This window comes from Chiloscyllium plagiosum, unplaced genomic scaffold (assembly GCF_037043375.1).
Source record: "Chiloscyllium plagiosum isolate Xiang-an unplaced genomic scaffold, Cpla_swu_hap1 HiC_scaffold_3, whole genome shotgun sequence".
NCBI lineage: Eukaryota > Metazoa > Chordata > Chondrichthyes > Orectolobiformes > Hemiscylliidae > Chiloscyllium > Chiloscyllium plagiosum.
The window spans coordinates 163585316-163606260 of record NW_028270141.1 but is presented as its reverse complement, the minus strand read 5'-3'; the positions used below and the strand labels follow the sequence as shown (position 1 = coordinate 163606260).

General features: G+C 51.1%; 1 protein-coding gene across 1 annotated transcript in view; it reads right to left on the bottom strand.

The window, feature by feature from the left end:
- Positions 1–6523: 6523 nt before the first annotated feature.
- Positions 6524–20945, bottom strand: part of LOC122553259 (equilibrative nucleoside transporter 1-like) — a 188790-nt gene continuing 174368 nt past the window's right edge. Inside the window, exons 8-9 of the mRNA XM_087976854.1 lie at positions 19310–19418; positions 6524–6720 (exon numbers count right to left, since the gene is read on the bottom strand). Coding sequence (XP_087832980.1) covers positions 6539–6720; positions 19310–19418 — 291 coding nt within the window. The 3' untranslated portion in view covers positions 6524–6538. The remainder of the gene's footprint in view (positions 6721–19309; positions 19419–20945) is intronic.

The following is a 20945-nucleotide window of genomic DNA, read 5'->3' as shown; positions in this document are numbered from 1 at the left end:
AGGGAGGGAGAGAGAGGGAGGGAGAGAGATGGAGAGAGAGAGATAGAGGGAGAGAGAGGGAGGGAGAGAGAGGGAGGGAGAGAGGGAGAGAGAGGGAGGGAGAGAGAGGGGAGGGGGAGAGAGAGGGAGAGAGACGGAGAGAGAGAGGAGGAGGAGAGAGAGAGAGAGGGAGAGAGAGAGAGAGGGAGAGAGAGGGAGGGAGAGAGAGGGGAGGGAGAGAGAGAGAGGGAGAGGGAGGGAGAGAGAGGGAGGGGAGAGAGAGGGAGGGAGAGAGAGGGAGGGAGAGAGGGAGAGAGAGGGAGGAGAGAGAGGGAGGGGAGAGAGAGGGAGAGGACGGAGAGAGAGAGAGGGAGAGAGAGAGAGGGAGAGAGAGAGAGAGGGAGAGAGAGAGAGGGAGAGAGAGAGAGGAGAGAGAGGGAGAGAGAGAGAGAGGGAGAGAGAGAGAGGGAGAGAGAGAGAGAGGGAGAGAGAGAGAGGAGGGAGAGAGATAGAGGGAGAGAGAGATGAGGGAGAGGAGAGATAGAGGGAGAGAGATGAGAGAGAGAGAGAGATGAGGAGAGAGAGATGGAGAGGAGAGAGATGGAGAGAGAGAGATGGAGAGAGAGAGATAGAGGGAGAGAGAGAGAGGGAGGGAGAGAGATAGAGGGAGAGAGAGGGAGGGAGAGAGAGAGAGGGGGAGAGAGATAGAGAGGGAGAGAGAGAGAGGGAGAGAGAGGAGGGAGAGAGAGAGGGAGGGAGAGAGGATGGGAGAGAGAGAGGAGAGAGAGATGGAGAGGAGAGAGGAGGGAGAGAAGAGGAGGGAGAGAGAGGAGAGAGAGAGTAGGGAGGGAGAGAGGGAGAGAGAGGGAGAGGGAGAGAGGGAGAGAGAGAGGAGGAGAAGGAGAGAGGAGAGGAGACGAGAGGAGGGAGAGGGAGAGAGAGTAGAGGAGGAGAGATAGAGGAGAATAGAGGGAGAGAGATAGAGGGAGAGAGATAGAGGGAGAGAGATAGAGGGAGAGAGATAGAGGGAGAGAGATGGAGAGAGAGAGATGGAGAGAGAGAGATGGAGAGAGAGAGATAGAGGGAGAGAGAGAGAGGGAGGGAGAGAGGGAGAGAGAGAGATAGAGGGAGAGAGAGATAAAGATGAGGGAAAAGCAGAAGGTGAAACTGAAAGAGGCAAAAGGTTACAGGGAGAGTGCAAGACAGGAAAAGTGAGCAGTAATGAAGAAAATAAGGCCAGGAAATGAGCAGATGGAGACAGAGCACGTGTGTGTGTGGGGGTGTGTGTGTGGGTGTGTGTGTGGGGGGGGTGTGTGTGTGGGTGTGTGTGTGCGGGGGGTGTTTGTGTGGGTGTGTGGGTGTGTGTGGGGGGGGATGTGTGTGTGAGAGAGAGAGAGAGAGAGAGGGGGGGAGAGAGAGGGAGAATTCCATCTGCCAGTTCTCAGCCCATTGGCCCATCTGATCAAGGTCCTGTTGTAATCTGAGGTAACCCTCTTCGCTGTCCACTACACCGACAATTTTGGTGTCACCTGCAAACTTACTAACCATAGCTCCTCTGTTCACATCCAAAATGATGAAAAGCAGAGGGCCCAGCACCGATCCTTGTGATACTCCACTGGTCACAGGTCTCCAGTCTGAAAATCAACCCTCCACCACCACCCTCTGTCTTCAACCTCCTATTCTGCGTGATCTAACCTTGCTAACCAGTCTCCCATGGGGAACCTTGTCGAATGCCTTACTGAAGTCCACATAGATCACATCTACCACTCTGCCCTCATCAATCTTCTTTGTTACTTCTTCAAAAAACTCAATCAAGTTTGTGAGACATGATTTCCCACGCACAAAGCCATGTTGACTATCCCGAATCAGTTCTTGCCTTTCCAAATACATGTACATCCTGTCCCTCAGGATTCCCTCCAACAACTTGCCCACCACCGATGTCAGGCTCACCGGTCTATAGTTCCCTGGCTTGTCTTTACTGCCCATCTTAAACAGTGGCACCACATTAGCCAATCTCCAGTCTTCTAGCACCTCACCTGTGACTATCGATGATACAAATATCTCAGCAAGAGGCCCTGCAATCACTTCCCTAGCTTCCCACAGAGTTCTCAGGTCCTGGGGATTTATCCACTTTGAGGATCCAGCACTTCCTCCTCTGTAATATGGACATTTTCCAAGGCGTCACCATCTATTTCCCCACATTCTATATCTTCTACGTCCTTCTCCACAGTAAACACTGATGCAAAATGCTTGTTTAGTTATCTCCCCCATCTCCTGCAGAATTCCCAGTCTCAGATTTGCTGTTGTTGCCAGTTTCTTTTAATAGCATCATATCCATCATGTGGAATGAATACTTTCTCCTCCTGCTCCTGGCCAGCCCGACTCTATCATATTTCTGCTCTCTCTCTCTCTCTCTCTCTCTCTCCCTGTCTCTATCTCGCTGAAACACATGGCCATACCACTGTGACTTCTCAGGTCTCTTCATAATCATCATCAACCAAGCCTTTTCCTTCAGCCTCCTGACAGTTCACCCTCTCACCCAGTTTCGAGATATCTGCACATTCGGAGATGTTTATGTAACTCCCTCATCTCAGTTATTCATATATACCGTGGATGACTGGGGCCCTGGAGCTGGTCCCTGCAATACACTGTTAGTCACTGCCTGCTATTCAGTAAAAATTTGAAAAAAATGTCTTTCTCAGGGGGAGGGCGTTACTGGTTTGGCCAGCATTCATTGTCCACCCATCCCCTAATTGCCCAGAGGGCACTTTAACAGCATTGCTGTGGGTCTGGAGTCACGTATAGGCCGGGCCTGGTAAAGATGGCAGCTTCCTTCCCTAAGAACAGTATTCCTGTTATGTGTTTCCTGCCTGCCAGCCAGTTTTCTATCCATCTCAGTTCTCTCACCCCCAGTGCCGTGTACTTTAGTGTCACACACTAGGCTGTTAATTGGGACTTTGTTGTGAGATTTCTGACAGTCCAAGTTACCCACATCCACTGGCTTCCCCCCCGATCAACTTCTTTCGGTTTCATCCTCAAAGGAATTCCTGTTGGTTTGTCAAGGGTGATTTCAATTTCGTAAATCCACCGTGTCTCTCTCTGTCCAGTCCTGTCACTTTCTCAAAGCGCTTGGCTGTTCAATTCTTTTACTCTGGACTCCAACATTTTGCCCACCACCAATATCAGGATGACTGGTTTTCTCTCTCCCCTCTGTTTTAAATAGTGGGGTTACATTAACTATCATCCAATCCATAGGAATTCTTCCACAGACTATAGAATCTTAGAAGATAAACACCTACGCATCCACTATTTCTCCGGTCAGTTCCCGAAGTACTCTGGGATGTAGGACATCAGGGCCTGGGGGTTTGTTAACCTTCAGTTCCATGAATTTCCCAACACCACTTCCCTTCTGGTTCTCCATCATTCCAATGTCTTGTCACTCTGAAACCATGTCTCCCTCACCCCAAGGACACCATACCTGGTCAGCTCTCACCCCGTGGCTCATTCATCCACTTTCTCGCTGATTAAGCCATGGGCCTTGGGCCTGGCTTGCGAACATCTTTGGACTCGGTTGTATTACTTCGAACGGGGGCCCGATTTGATTGCAGCCTTTGAATTCTCCCTCTCCCACTCCTCACATTTCCTGCTCTGACACTCCAGGTTCCCGTTCCCCTGCCACTTTAGTCGAACCCACCTTCCCTGTCTCCCCCCATGGAACCATCCCAGTTGGAGCCAGCCCCCCAGCTCCCCCCCACCGACCCCCCGAGAACTGGTCCCAGGAATCCGATACCTGACCCCTGACCCCAGCCGTGTGTTCAGCTAAAATGTCTGGTTATTTCTGACCTGACCAGCACGTGGCACTGGTGGTCATTCTCAGATCACTGCCGGAGAGATCTAAGCTTTAAGTTATTTCCTAACTCCCGATATTGTGTTAGGAAATCACAATACTTTTCGAAACAAAGTCTTTTGCGTTCTGGTTTCTGCGCCCTTATCCAGTCTCTATATCCTTTGAATAACCAGCTGAGTGTGAATTGCTGCGTGAATGTGGTCTAGCTGAGGTTCAACGCAGATTTGTAATAATTGTTCATTCGGCTTCGGCCGGCAGGGACGCGGCCACCACTTGCTGAGGGTTGAGAGTGGCCTGGAGAACCGGCCGTGCTCCGGAAGCTCCAGCTCAGAGCAACGTGTGATTTCTCACCAGTGAATGTCAGCCGTCGGCTGTTGGCTTCGTTCCGGTTGTAATTTGGCCTCATGTGTGGGTTTGGGAGCCAACTGGTCCAATTCCGACTCCCAGGGGAAAACTGGGAATGGTTCATTTCATAAGGGACAGCAAGCTCGGAGAAAATAAACACAGCCCTGTTCCTGATCCCTCTCACACTCTGTTTGTTCACAAATACAAAAACAAACTGGGTTTCTCAATGCTACAACACTGGCTTGCCATTGACATTACAGACTCTCTCTCTCTCTCTCTCTGAATAAACTCTCTCTCAGTCCCATTCTCCCCGGACCCTCTCTCTCAGTCCCAATCCCCCGGACCCTCTCTCTCTGAATAGACTCTCTCTCAGTCCCAATCCCCCGGACTCTCCCTCTCTGAATGAGCTCTCCCTCAGTCCCAATCCCCTGGACCCTCTCTCTCTGAATAAACTCTCTCTCAGTCCCATTCCCCCGGACCCTCTCTCTCTGAATAAACTCTCTCTCAGTCCCAATCCCCCGGACCCTCTCTCTCTGAATAAACTCTCTCTCAGTCCCATTCCCCCGGACCCTCTCTCTCTGAATAAACTCTCTCTCAGTCCCATTCCCCCGGACCCTCTCCCTCAGTCCCAATCCCCCGGACCCTCTCTCTCTGAATGAGATCTCCCTCAGTCCCAATCCCCCGGACCCTCTCTCTCAGTCCCAATCCCCCGGACCCTCTCTCTCAGTCCCATTCCCCCGGACCCTCTCTCTCTGAATGAGATCTCCCTCAGTCCCAATCCCCCGGACCCTCTCCCTCAGTCCCAATCCCCTGGACCCTCTCTCTCTGAATGAGCTCTCCCTCAGTCCCATTCCCCCGGACCCTCTCCCTCAGTCCCAATCCCCCGGGCCCTCTCTCTCTGAATGAGATCTCCCTCAGTCCCAATCCCCCGGACCCTCTCTCTCAGTCGCATTCCCCCGGACCCTCTCTCTCTGAATGAGCTCTCCCTCAGTCCCAATCCCCCGGACCCTCCCTCTCTGAATGAGCTCTCCCTCAGTCCCATTCCCCCGGACCCTCTCTCTCTGAATGAGATCTCCCTCAGTCCCAATCCCCCGGACCCTCTCTCTCAGTCCCATTCCCCCGGACCCTCTCTCTCTGAATGAGCTCTCCCTCAGTCCCAATCCCCCGGACCCTCTCTCTCTGAATGAGCTCTCCCTCAATCCCAATCCCCTGGACCCTCTCTCTCTGAATAGACTCTCTCTCAGTCCCAATCCCCCGGACCCTCTCTCTCAGTCCCATTCCCCCCGGACCCTCTGTCTCTGAATGAGCTCTCTCTCTCAGTCCCATTCCCCCAGACCCTCTCTCTCAGTCCCATTCCCCCGGACCCTCTCTCTCTGAATGAGCTCTCCCTCAGCCCCATTCCCCCGGACCCTCTCTCTCAGTCCCATTCCCCCCGGACCCTCTCTCTCTGAATGAGCTCTCTCTCTCAGTACCATTCCCCCGGACCCTCTCTCTCTGAATGAGCTCTCTCTCTCAGTACCATTCCCCCGGACCCTCTCTCTCTGAATGAGCTCTCCCTCAGTCCCATTCCCCCGGACCCTCTCTCTCTGAATGAGCTCTCCCTCAGTCCCATTCCCCCGGACCCTCTCTCTCTGAATGAGCTCTCCCTCAGTCCCATTCCCCCGGACCCTCTCCCTCAGTCCCATTCCCCCGGACCCTCTCTCTCAGTCCCATTCCGCCGGACCCTCTCCCTCAGTCCCATTCCCCCGGACCCTCTCCCTCAGTCCCATTCCCCCGGACCCTCTCTCTCAGTCCCATTCCCCCGGACCCTCTCTCTCAGTCCCATTCTCCCCGGACCCTCTCTCTCAGTCCCATTCCCCCGGACCCTCTCTCTCTGAATGAGCTCTCCCTCAGTCCCATTCCCCCGGACCCTCTCCCTCAGTCCCATTCCCCCGGACCCTCTCTCTCTGAATGAGCTCTACCTCAGTCCCATTCTCCCGGACCCTCTCTCTCAGTCCCATTCCCCCAGACCCTCTCTCTCTGAATGAGCTCCCTCTCAGTCCCATTCCCCCGGACCCTCTCTCTCTGAATGAGCTCTCCCTCAGTCTCATTCCCCCGGACCCTCTCCCTCAGTCCCATTCCCCTGGACCCTCTCTCTCTGAATGAGCTCCCTCTCAGTCCCATTCCCCCGGACCCTCTCTCTCTGAATGAGCTCTCTCTCAGTCCCAAGGAAGTGGCATTGGTTAGATTCACTTTTACAGACAGGCCTGCGTTTCACCAGTCTCTGACCGAAGGGATTGTGGGGAGATCGACCAGATGTTGTAGGGGCAGCTGTGGTAACACTCTCTCCTTGTGGTCTCAACAGGAAGTGAAATCGATGACCCTGTCTCACTCCCCCCAAGGAGACAGCCCTCGCTCACCCCCGGTTTTGGGGTGAGCCCAGGGATGTGGAGAGTGATGCTGGTTGACAGAGCAGACACTTACCCACATGCAGACAGCTGTCAGACTGCGGCCCATCCAGTCAAACACATTGAACAGCAAGAAGCAGCAGATTGGGATGAAGTAAGTTCCTGTGGAGACAAACGTGCACGTTAGCATCGATCCTGAAACATCCCCCTGCTTCCGAAGAAAACCCCAGCCCCCTGGGTCCAGGGGAAGGGGACTGAGAGAGAGAGCTCATTCAGAGAGAGAGAGAGAAAGAGAGAGGGTCCAGGGTAACAACGCAACACACAGCAATATGAGAGACTGGCACTACCACACTCTGAAGGCCTCGGATGCAGAGGAATTTAAGTGTGTACAAGAACATGTTTTTATTCCGTCTGTGGCTGCACCGACCAGAGAAGGTACAAAACCTGACCTTCTCTGGGGACGTAAGGCAGAGCAAGTGAGTGAGGTGTCAATCAGGGAGCACTTTGGGGCCAGTGACTATAATTCTAATAGTTTCAAAATACAACATAGAACTATACAGCACTGGAAGAGGCCCTTCAGCCCACGATGTTGTGCACACCATAATGCCAAATTAAATTACTTCTTCCTGCTAACCCTTGATCCATATCCCTCCATTCCTTGCATACTGGAGTGCTTATTTAAAAGCCCCTTAAACGCCCTCATTGTACCTGCCTCCATCAGCACCCCCCTGCAGTGTGTAACACACTCCCACCACTCTCTGTGTCAAAAAACCTCCCCCTCAGGTCTCCTTTCAACTTACATTCTCTCGCCTTAAATGCACACCCTACGGGTGGGACAGTGGTTAGCACTGCTGCCTCACAGCGCTAGAGACCCGGGTTCAATTCCCGCCTCAGGCGACTGACTGTGTGGAGTTTGCACGTTCTCCCCTTGTCTGCGTGGGTTTCCTCCGGGTGCTCCGGTTTCCTCCCACAGTCCAAAGATGTGCAGGTCAGGTGAATTGGCCATGCTAAATTGCCCATAGTGTTAGGTAAGCGGGTCGGTGTGCACTTGTAGGGCCGAAGGGCCTGTTTCCACACTGTAAGTAATCTAATCTAATCTAATCTACTAGAATCAGGCAAATCAACTCTGGGGAGACGTTATGGAAAAGGAGAGGCCTGACCTAAAAGTTACAGATCGAAATTGAGATACACGGAATGCTGGATGACGAGGGAAATTGAGGATCTGCTCGAGGGAAACGGAGGAGCCATAAGGCAGGGGGACACAACTGGAATGGAGGGAATCACTCGAGGGGTATAACGGCCGTCCCTCCGACACCCACACGACCTTCCCTTCGACACCCACACGGCCGTCCCTTCGACACCCACACGGCCGTCCCTTCGACACCCACACGGCCGTCCCTTCGACACCCACACGGCCGTCCCTTTGACACCGACACGGCCGTCCCTTCGACACCCACACGGCCGTCCCTTCGACACCCACACGGCCGTCCCTTCGACACCCACACGGCCGTCCCTTCAACACCCACACGGCCGTCCCTTCAACACCCACACGGCCGTCCCTTCAACACCCACACGGCCGTCCCTTCAACACCGACACTGCCGTCCCTCCAACACCGACACGGCCGTCCCTTCAACACCGACACTGCCGTCCCTCCAACACCGACACGGCCGTCCCTTCAACACCGACACTGCCGTCCCTCCAACACCCACACGGCTGTCCCTTCAACACCGACACAGCCGTCCCTTCAACACCCACACGGCCGTCCCTTCAATACCAACACGGCTGTCCCTTCCACACCAACACAACTGCCTCTTGAATGTGAATCAGGCTGTCCCTATGTACAACTGCAGGAAATCGGTGAGGTGCTAAATGAGTATTTTGGAGAATAGAACTGTCCAACACCTGAATGGGCCCTTCAGCCCATGATCTTGTGCTGAAAACCAGCCAAATGGAACTAATCCCTTCTGTCCAGCCATTGGGCCATATCCCTCCATTCCTTGCACATAATACCATCAGACCTCGATGTGAAGGGCAGTGCTTGTCCTATCTTCCTGGTGGTGGAAACTGAATAAAGATTTCTGCACCTTGTGTCTCTCACTGTGTCTCACACCTACACACACACACACCATGGGTGTTGGGGAAAACATAAGCACTACCGCGGTTAGGTGGTAGTGTGGGGGTTAATAGAAATAAAAAAAAGAAACAGGAGTGTCTCCCCCCAAAACAAAAATACCATCAGACCATCAGGGATAGGAGCAGAAATTAGGCCATTCAGCCCATCGAGTCTGCTCTGTATTCAATCGTGGCTGATCAGTTGCTCAACCCCATTCTGTCACTTTCTCCCTGTAACCCTTGATCCCCTTGATACTCAAGAACCCATCTATCTCCGTCTGAAACACACTCACTGGCCTGGCCCCTACAGCCTTCTGTGGCAGTGAATCCCACAGATTCCCCACCCTCTGGCTGAACAAGTCTCTCCTTATCTCCGTTCGAAAAGGGTCTTTCCTTTACTCTGAGGCTGTGCCCTCAGGTCCTAGTTTCTCCTACCAATGGAAACATCATCCCAACACCCGCTCTGTCCAGGCCAGTCCGTATTCCATATGTTTCAATTAGATTCCCCCTCATCCTTCTAAACTCCATTGAGTATAGACCCAGAGTCCTCAAACCTCCCTCATAGACTAAGCTTTCCATTCCTGGGACCATTCTCGTGAACCTCCTCTGAACACACTCCAGGGCCAGTCCATCCTCCCTGAGATATGGGGCCCAAAACTGCACACAATATTCCAAATGTGGTCTGACCAGAGCCTTACAGAGCCTCAGAAGTACATCCCTGCTTTTATATTCAAGTCCTCTCAAAATAAATGCCAACACTGCATTTGCCTTCCTAACTACTGACTCAATCTGCAAGGTTACCGTGAGAGAATCCTGGACTAGAACTCCCAAGTCTCTTTGCACTTCAGCCTTCTGAATTTTCTCTGCTTTAGAAAATAGTCCCTCCTTCTATTCTTCCTACCAAAATGCATGACCTCACACTTTCCCACGTTGTACTCCATCTGCCACTTCTTTTCCCACTCTCCTAACGTGTTCAAATCCTTCTGCAGCCTCCCCACCTCCTCAATGCTACCTGTCCCTCTACCTGTCTTTCAATCATCTAGCTAACATAGCCAGAATGCCCTCAGTTCCTTCATCTAGATCATTAATGTATAAAGCGAAAAGTTGTGGTCCCAACACTGAGCCTTGCCGAACGCCACTTGGCACCGGCTGCCATTTTCAGAAGGCCCCTTTTATCCCCACTCACTGCTTTCTGACAGCCAGCCCAGCTTCTCTCCATGCTAGCACCTTGTCTCTGACACCATCAGTGATTATCTTACTCAGTAGTTTCCTGTGCAGTACTTCGTCCAAGACCTTCTCGAACTCCAGGTAGATCACATCCAGTGGCTCTCCTTGGTCTAACCTGCTCGCTAGTTTCTCAAAGAATTCTAACAGGTTTGTCAGGCATGACCTCCCCATGCTGAAACCATGCTGACTCTGACCTGTTTTATCATACACTTCCATGCTTTCAGAAATCTCATCCTTCAGAATGGATTCCCGGATTTTACCCACATGGACGGGTTGGACCGAAGGGTCTGTTTCCATGCTGTATGTCTCTATGACTCTATGACTGAGGTGAGGCTAATCGGTCTGGAACTTTCCGTTCTTGTCTTACTCCCCTTTTAAACAGGGGATGTCACGTTAGTGATTTTCCAGTCCTCTGGGACCCTCCCTGATCCTTGTAATTCCTGACAGATCACCACTAACACCCCCACTATCTCTTCGGCTATCTCCCTGAGAACTCCATCTGCTCCTTACTGTATTTATTTTCACCACCCTCTGGCAGTGTGTTCAAGGCATCTACCCACCCTCTGTGTAAAAACCTTGCCCCTCACACCTCCTTTCAACTTTTCCCCCCTCTCACCTTAAATGCATGTCTTCCAGTTTTCGACATTTCAACTCTGGGGCAAAGATTCGGACCGATCTATGCACCTCATAATTTTATAGACTTCTGTCAAGTCCATCACTCCACAGGAAACAACCCGAGTTTTTCCAGCCTCTCCTTATCGGTCACACCCTCTCATCCAGGCTGCATCCTGGGAAACCTCTTTTGTACCTTCTCTATGTTGTGGTCTCACCAAAGTCTTACAAAAACCGCGACATACTAACCTGACTCTTGTACTCAGTTCCCTGACCAATAAAGGGATGCATGCCGTACACCCTCTTTCCCACCCTGTCTACCTGCGTGGCCACTTCCAGGGAGCTCGGGACTGCAACCCCAAGGTCCCTCTGTACATCAGTGCTGTTCAGGGTCCTGCCAATAACTGGATACCTTTCCTAAACATTTGATCTCCCAAAGTGCACCACCTCACACATCCCCGCATTAAACTCCATCTGCCATTTCTCTGCCCATATCTGCAACTGATCTCTATCCCACTGTATCCTTTGACAACCTTCGACACTATCCACAACTCCCCCCGATCTTTGTATCACCTACAAACTTACTAACCCACCCATCTACATTTCCATCCAGGTCATTTATACAAACAGCAGAGGGCCCAGTACTGATCCCTGCGGGACCCCACCAGTCACCGACTCCCCAGGCTGAAAAACACCCGCCCCCCCCACTACCCTCTGCCTTCCCAGAGCAAGCCAATTCTGAATTCACACGGGCAAGGCCCCGTGGATCCTATGAATCTTAATCTTCTGGATGAGCCGACCATGAGGGACCTTGTCGAAAGCCTTACTAAAATCCACGTGGGCAACATCCACTGCTCTATCCTCATCGATCACCTTCATCACCTTCTCGAAAGATTCAATCACGTTAGTAATCCATGACCTGCCCCACACAGAGCCATGCTGACTGTCCCTAACTAGGTCATGCTTGTCCAAATACATGTAAATCCTATCCCTAAGAATTCCCTCCAATAGCTTCCCAACCACCGACGTGAGACTCCCTGGGCTATAGTTTCCTGGATTATCCCTATTTCCCTTCTTGAACAGAGGAACAACATTAGCTACTCACTAGTCCTCCGGTACCCCTCCAGTGCGTAGGGAGGATACACAGATCTTACTCAAGGCTCCAGCAATCTCCCCTCTTGTCTCTCTCAGTAACCTGGAGTAGATACCATCGGGCCCTGGGGATTTATCCACCTTAACGCTCTTCAAGCACCCAGCACCACATCTTTCATAATCTCCGAATGCCCTCATATATTAACATGCTCCACACAAATCTCACCACCCTCCATATCCTTCCCCTGGGTGAATACTGACACAAAGTACTCATTTAGGATCGCACCCACATCCTCTGCCTCCAAGCACTAGTACCCTCCTTTATCCTGGAATGGTCTTACCTTCTCCCTTGTTATCCTCTTGTTATTAATGTCTCTGTAGAATACCTTGGGTTTCTCTCTAACCCGACTTACCAAGGTCATCTCATCGCCCCTCCTTGCTTCCCTGCTTGAGTACTTACCTGCTTTTCTTATATTCCCCATGGACCCTGTCTGATTTTAGCTTCCTAAACCTTACAGATGCTTCTTTTACCCTTTTGACTAAATTCCCAACCCCCCCTCGTTATCCAAGGATCCCTTGCCTTGCCATCCTTACCCTCCCTCCTTACTGGGACATGCTGCTCCTGAACTCTCCCCAGCAGGTCTTTAAACAACTCCCACATGTCCAAGTGTGGCCTTGCCTGATCACAGCTCCTCCCAATTAACACTCCCTAGCTCCGGCCTAACACTGACGGAATTTACTTTCCTCCAATTTAGTCCCTTCCCACAAGGTCCTGACTTATCCTTGTTCATAGCTATCTTAAAACTGAAGGAGTTGTGATCACTGTTTCCAAGATGCTCTGCCAGTGAAAGGTCAGTCACCTGACCAGGACCATTAACCAATACGAGGCCCAGTGTGGCCCCTCCTGTAGTTGGACTATGCACGTACTGTTTCAAGTGTTTACTGCAGAGCAGGATATGGAAGCTGGAGGACTTGGGGAAACAGATAGTGATATCTTGGAAAGTGTTCATATTACAGAGGAGGAAGGTCAGCATGCCTTAAAACACATACAGGTGGATAAATCCGCAGCATCTGATCAGATGGGCCTTAGAACTTTGTTGGAAGCTAGGAAAGTAATTGCTGGGCTCGTGGTTGAGATATTTGTATTATCTATATACATGAGTGAGGTGCCGGAAGATTTGTGGTTGGCTAACGTAGTGCCACCGTTTAAGAAGGGCGGTAAGGACAAGCCAGGGAACTATAGACCGGTGAGCCTGACTTCGGTGGTGGGCAAGTTGTTGGAGGGAATCCTGAGGGACAGGATTTATAAGCATTTGGAAAGGCAAGGACTGATTCGGGATAGTCAACACGGCTTTGCGCGTGTGAGATCATGTCTCACAAACCTGATTGAGTTTCTTGAAGAAGTGACAAAGAGGATTGATGAGGGCAGAGCAGTAGATGTTGTCTATGTGGACTTCTGCAAGGCATGCAATAAGGTTCTGCAGGGTAAACAGCTTAGCAAGGTTAGCTCACATGGAATCCAGGGAGAGTTAGCCACCTTGATAGGTAGTGGCTTGAAGGTACGAGGTAGAGGGTGGTGGTGGAGGGTTGTTTTTCAGACTGGAGGCCTGTGACCAGTGGAGTGCCACAAGGATCGGTGCTGGGTCCACTACTTTTCGTCATTTATATAAATGATTTGGATGTGAGCATAAGAGGTATAGTTAGTAAGTTTGCAGATGACACCAAAATTGATGGTATAGTGGACACTGAAAATTGTTATTCAGAGTTTAACGAGACTTTGACCAGATGGGCCGATGGGCTGAGGAGTGGCAGCTGGAGTTTAATTTAGATAAACGCGAGGTGGTGTATTTTGGAAAAGCAAATCCGGGCAGGATTTAAACACTTAATGTTTAGGTCCTGGGGAGTGCTGCTGAACACAAATACCTTGGAGTACAGCTATATCGTTCCTTGAAAGTGGAGTCACAGGTAGATAGGATAGTGAAGAAGGCGTTTGGTATGCTTTCCTTTATTGGTCAGAGTATTGAGTACAGGAGTTGGGAGGTCATGTTGTGGCTGCACAAGACATTGGTTAGGCTACTGTTGGAATATCGTGTGCAATTCTGGTCTCCCTACTATAGGAAGGATGTTGAGAAATTTGTAAGGGTTCAAGAAAGATATTGCTAGGGTTGGAGGGTGTGAGTTATAGGGAGAGGCTGAGTAGGTTGGGGCTATTTTCCTTGGAGCATTGAACCTGATAGAGGTTTATAAAATCATGAGAGGCATGAATAGTGAGGGTCTTTTCCCCAAGGTAGGAGAGTTCAAAACTAGGGGGTATAGTGGTGAGAGGGGAAAGGTTTAAAAGAGACCTAAGGGGCAACTTTTTTCACACAGAGGGCGGTACGTGTATGGAATGAGCTGCCAGAGGATGTGGTGGGGGCTGGTACAATTGCAAAATTTAAGAGGCATCTGGATGGGGATATGAATAGGAAGGGTTTGGAGGGATACGGGCCAAGTGCTGGCAAATTGGGGTAAGTTTAGTTTTGACACTTGGCCGATGTGGGTGAGTTGGACTGATGATTCCATGCTGTGTAGCTCCATGGCTCAACCCTCCGAGTTGTTGTGTAACTGAACAGTGTATGATCCAGCCTGCTGTTTCTCCACTTCCTTCCAATCCAAGGGAATGGGCTAAAGTCCAGTAACACTGCTCTGTAACATCTGCCATCTCAAAATATTCCAACTACATCATCGTGGAATGTTGAAATAAATTCTGTGGCAATTGATAGAAGGAAAGGCTGCATTTATCTATCATCTGTCCAAATATTCAGCATTTGCAGATGCAATCCATGTTCTGATGTGGGAAAGACAGCAGGTAAACTGTGCAGAGTATGCTCCCATAAGCAGCGATATAGCTCCTTGAAAGTGGAGTCGCTGGTAGATAGGATAGTGAAGAAGGCGTTTGGTATGCTTTCCCTTATTGGTCAGAGTATTGCGTACAGGAGTTGGGAGGTCATGTTGCGGCTGTACAGGACATTGGTTAGGCCACTGTTGGAATATTGTGTGCAATTCTGGTCTCCTTCCAATCGGAAAGATGTTGCAAAACTTGAAAGGGTTCAGAAAAGATTTACAAGGATGTTGCCAGGGTTGGAGGGTCTGAGCTACAGGGAGAGGCTGAACAGGCTGGGGCTGTTTTCCCTGGAGCGTCGGAGGCTGAGGGGTGACCTTATAGAGGTTTACAAAATTACGAGGGGCATGGATAGGATAAATAGACAAAGTCTTTTCCCTGGGGTGGGGGAGTCCAGAACTAGAGGGCATAGGTTTAGGGTGAGAGGGGAAAGATATAAAAGAGACCTAAGGGGCAACTTTTTCACCCAGAGGGTGGTACGTGTATGGAATGAGCTGCCAGAGGATGTGGTGGAGGCTGGTACAATTGCAACATTTAAGAGGCATTTGGATGGGTATATGAATAGGAAGGGTTTGGAGGGATATGGGCCGGGTGCTGGCAGGTGGGTCTAGATTGGGTTGGGATATCTGGTCGGCATGGACGGGTTGGACCGAAGGGTCTGTTTCCATGCTGTACATCTCGATGACTCTATGACTGTAACCCATGTTGATTAAGAGCTAAGTATTAGTTTGGACAGTAGCACCATGGAATCTCCCAGGGCCACACAGCGGCAGCCAATGCTTTGTGACCTTATATTGAGGAAAGCACCTCCGATAGTACAGCCTTGGAGCTGGACTTAGCCCAGAACGTCCTGTCTCAGAGGCAAGAGTGTGACCCTCTGACACAGGGTGTTTTTAGAAAATATGGTCATGGTCACTAGAACAAAGAGAACAAAGAACATTTGCAGCCCAGGAACCGGCCCTTCGGCCTCTCCAAGCCTGAGCCGATCCAAACCTCTCGCCCAATTCCTCAGCATCTGTATCCCTCTGCCTCCCACCTACTCAGGCATCTGTCCAGACGCATCTTAAATGAATCTACCGTGCCTGCCTCTACCGGCAACGCGTCCCAGACACCCACCACCCTCTGTGTGAAGTACATGCCCTGTGTATCTCCCTTAAACTTTCCACCTCTCACTTTGAAAGCGTGACCTCTCGTTACTGAATCCCTCACCCTGGGAAACAGCTTATCTCTATCCACCCTGTCTATACCCTTCATGATTTTGTAAACCTCACTCAGGTTTACAATCAGTTTGCCTATCTCTGATAAGCCCATTCTTTTCCACATATAAATAGATTGTTTCCCTCAATACCCTCTCGAACAACTTCCCCACCACCGACATTGGGCTCACTGGTCTGTAGTTACCCGGAATATCCCTACTATCCTTCTTGTACAGGGGGACACCATGAGCAACCCTCCAGTCCTCCAGCACCTCACCTGTATTTAAGGATGTCACAAAGATATCTGTCAGGGCCCCAGCTATTTCCTCTCTCGCCTCCCTCAGTAACCTGGGATCGATCCCATCCAGTCCTGGGGATTTATCCACCTTAATACCCTCTAGCCTACCCAACACCTCTTCCCTACTTATGCCAACGTGATCCAGACTAATCAAACATCTATCTCTAATCTCAACATTCATCATGTCCCTCTCCTCTGATGCAAAGTAATCATTCAGAATCTCACTCATTCTCTCAGGTTCGACACACAGCCTCCCTTCATTATCCTTTAGTGGACCAATCCTTTCTCTAGTTACCCGCTTGCTTCTTGTATAAGAACAAAATGCTTTGGGATTCTCCTTTAGTCTGCTCGCTAAAGCTATTTCATGACCCCTTTTAGCCCGCTTGATTCCTCGTTTAAGACTTGTCCTACTCTCCCAATATTCCTCCAGGGCCTGTTCTGTTCTGAGCTGCCTGGACCTTATGTACGCTTCCCTTTCCCTCTTGGCTAGTTGTACAATTCCTCCTGTCATCCAAGGTTCACGAATCTTGCCCTTCCTATCCTTTGCCTTCAATGGGACATGCCTATCCTGCACTATCTTTAACATATCTTTGAAAGCCTCCCACATCTCGAATGTCGACTTCCCTTCAAATAGCTGTGTCCAATCCACATTTCCGTGCTCCTGCGTAATCTAGATATAATTGGCCTTGGCCCAGTTTAGTACTCTCCCCTCAGGACCACTCTCCCCTCGGGAGTACTCTCCCCTCAGGACCACTCTCCCCTCAGGAGTACTCTCCCCTCAGGACCACTCTCCCCTCAGGACCACTCTCCCCTCAGGACCACTCTCCCCTCAGGAGTACTCTCCCCTCAGGACCACTCTCCCCTCAGGACCACTCTCCCCTCGGGAGTACTCTCCCCTCGGGAGTACCCTCCCCTCGGGAGTACTCTCCCCTCGGGAGTACTCTCCCCTCGGGAGTACCCTCCCCTCGGGAGTACTCTCCCCTCGGGAGTACTCTCCCCTCGGGAGTACTCTCCCCTCGGGACCACTCTCCCCTCGGGACCACTCTCCCCTCAGGACCACTCTCCCCTCAGGACCACTCTCTTCTTTATCTACGAGTATTCTAAAACTTACAGAATTGTGGTCACTGTTCCCAAAGAAACCCCCCACTGCAACTTCTCCCACCTGTCCTGGCTCGTTCCCCAGTACCAGGTCCAATATGGCCCCTTCCCTCGTCGGATTATTGACACACTGCTCTAGAAAACTCTCCTGGACGCTTCTTACAAATTCTACCCCATCCAGACCTCTGACACTAAGTGTATCCCAGTCAATGTTGGGAAAATGAAAATCTCTCATCACCACTACCCTGTTGCCTCGACATCTTTCCATAATCTGTTACCTATTTGTTCTTCTACCTCACGCTCACTGTTGGGAGGTCTGTAATACAGCCCCAACAGTGTAACTGCACCCTTATTATTTCTCAGCTCCACCCATAATGCCTCACTACCCAAGCCCTCCATAGTGTCCTCCTTTAGCACAGCCGTGATATCGTCTCTGACCAGCAATGCAACTCCTCCCCCACCCCCCCCACCCCTTACTTCCCTCCCCGTCCTGTCTGAAGCGTCTCCATCCTGGAGCATTGAGTTGCCAATCATGCTCTTCCTTCAACCAAGTCTCTGTGACTCCCGGGCACCAATCCAAGCCCTAAGCATGAAGTCTAACATTTCCCATCTCTGCAACATTCCCTGAGTCCTCCTGGCCTCAGCTGAGCTGGAGTTAAACCCTCACCTGTGTCTTTCTTACCTCCAGGGCTCAACTACTCCCTGTGTGACTCTGTCATTCTCACACAGAGGAGGTTGGTGAGCTAGAACCAACCATAACCACAGAGACGGGGTTAAATATTTTTCACTGCATTCCCACTTCTAACAGCTCCCCTTCCACTACCTCAATATCCTCTCCCTCAAACATGGTCAGCTTTCAGCCCAGAGCCACTTCCTCCAGAGGAAATGAGATGCAGTCGGTGGTGGACAATGGGACATTGACACATTCACTGAGTGGGTGAAGTGTTGGCAAATGGAGCTCAACGCAGAGAAATGTGAGGTCATCCAGTTGAGACCCAAGCTATTTCCTGCAGCGTGGGAGCCCATGTGGACATACACCACAAAGTGCGAGCGAACAAACACGAGAAACATTTGAAAGGCCAAAGGAATGTTGGACTCAACTCAGGAGTGCTGAAAGTCAGAGCAAGGGCAGCACGAGTTGTATAAGGTGTTGGTAATGTTACTGTGTGCCCTGGGGCCCTGGGTTTTCCTGTAGTTTACGGCCCACTCATTAGGAACGTACAAACCAGAATGCATGAGCAAATATATCTCATAAATGTGTTAACAAAGGAGTAGCCCACGAGATTCAATGATAGGCTGGTTGGGGGGGGGGGGGGAAAGAGAGAGAGAGAGAGCGCGAGAGAGAGAGAGAGAGGCTGAATACAAAATTGTCTAAAGGGAGGGAGAGAGAGAGAGAGAGAGAGAGAGCCATTATTAGCAGGGAGAGTTGTTCACCTGGTGTGCAGTATAGAGTTCCTCGGGGAGTGGAATCTTTATGTGGTATATGAATGGGCAGGAGCCGGACATACTGGGACTGCAGTCTGGTGAAATTCGGCAGACACATGAAAGCTAACAGGGACGAGTGAAGTTCTGCATCAAAGAACAAACAAGTTGCCTTTTTCTAAAAATGAAAGGCATCATAAATGTAATGGAACTGGGGATGTGTACCACGAGGACTTGAAGGGGGCTGAATAAGTCAAGGTGATTGCTAAAGTGGCATTTGGGATCTTAATTTGACAAAGACCTGAAAGATGAACTCTGTGCATCCCCCCACAGATGTTGACAGATATAAGAAATGCTTCCAGCTGTTTCTCTTTTATTTCAAATCACCAAAGTCTGCTTTTCTCGCGTTTCAAGATCCAGGGTTTCATAAATAGAATCACATTCCGCAAAAGCAAGGAGCTATTCTCAATCGTCCTAAAATGCTGGTTCAGCCTTGGAGTGCTGTGTTCTGTTCTGGGTTCCACATATGGATGGACACAAGGTCTTGAGGAAAGTACAGAAGAGATTTACTAGAATCATAGCGGCGATTAATTTGAAGAGACAAGGGACGGAGAATAGGGCAATGGGGCAAGGAGATACTTTCACTGAAGAAGACAGCGTGGACGAGATGGGCCAAGTGATCTCCTTCTCGTCTCCACACGCCTGGTGTTTTATCCCTATTTGATGATACGGTGTAATACACGCTCTGGACACTCTTGGCTATGTTTCATCTCTGAAACACTCTCTGACTCTCACCACATCCAGGAACTTACCCCACGTGCCATCAGCAGAGATGTTAGATTTCACATCAACGGTTACTGCCGGGAATACACCAATGGTAACAGTAAACACCAAGCTCACCATCAAGGCCATCGGCCAAATCTAAAAGGGAGAGAGAGAGAGAGAGAGAGAGAGAGGAAGGTTAGTGTTGGGCCCAGCACCCAGCAACTCCGAACGTCAATCTAGAAACCAAGGGAGATGGTAAGGGATGGATAGAGACAGGCACAGAGAGAAAGGTGGAGAGAGAGAGAGAGAGAGAGAGAGAGAGAGAGAGAGAGGCTTTAGTACGGTGGACATCCAAAGGCAGGACTTCTCAACAGGTGACATCCCGCTGAGTTTGTAAAAACAAAAGACCAGAAGATATTGGGGCATTTGGCCCATTGAGCCTGTTCCACCATTCCATCATGGCCGATAGGTGTCACAACCCCACTCATCCGCCATCTCCGATCACCTTTGGCCCCTTTACTAATTAAGAACTGATCTACCTCTGCCTTAAATACCCTCAACATATTTAATTACACTTGGTCTCCACAAGGATCTGCGACAATGAGGTCCTCAGAGTCACCCCAGCACACCCCCACTCAGTCTAAAGGAAATACTCCCCAACTCGGATCAAAACTATTCCCACCTCACTCGGGCCCTAGTGTCAGTACCAATGGGAAGGCCCCTCACTCGGGTCCTAGTGTCGGTACCAATGGGAAGCCCCCTCACTCGGGTCCTAGTGTCGGTACCAATGGGAAGGCCCCTCACTCGGGCCCTAGTGTCGGTACCAATGGGAAGCCCCCTCACTCGGGCCCTAGTGTCGGTACCAATGGGAAGGCCCCTCACTCGGGCCCTAGTGTCGGTACCAATGGGTAGGCCCCTCACTCGGGCCCTAGTGTCGGTACCAATGGGAAGGCCCCTCACTCGGGCCCTAGTGTCGGTACCAATGGGAAGGCCCCTCACTCGGGCCCTAGTGTCGGTACCAATGGGAAGGCCCCTCACTCGGGCCCTAGTGTCGGTACCAATGGGAAGCCCCCTCATTCAGGCCCTAGTGTCGGTACCAATGGGAAGGCCCCTCACTCGGGCCCTAGTGTCGGTACCAATGGGAAGCCCCCTCACTCGGGCCCTAGTGTCGGTACCAATGGGAAGGCCCCTCACTCGGGCCCTAGTGTCGGTACCAATGGGAAGGCCCCTCACTCGGGCCCTAGTGTCAGTACCAATGGGAAGGCCCCTCACTCGGGCCCTAGTGTCAGTACCAATGGGAAGCCCCCTCACTCGGGTCCTAGTGTCGGTACCAATGGGAAGCCCCCTCACTCGGGCCCTAGTGTCGGTACCAATGGGAAGCCCCCTCACTCGGGCCCTAGTGTCAGTACCAATGGGAAGCCCCCTCACTCGGGCCCTAGTGTTGGTACCAATGGGAAGCCCCCTCACTCGGGCCCTAGTGTCAGTACCAATGGGAAGGCCCCTCACTCAGGCCCTAGTGTTGGTACCAATGGGAAGCCCCCTCACTCGGGCCCTAGTGTCGGTACCAATGGGAAGCCCCCTCACTCGGGCCCTAGTGTCGGTACCAATGGGAAGCCCCCTCACTCGGGCCCTAGTGTCAGTACCAATGGGAAGCCCCCTCACTCGGGCCCTAGTGTCAGTATC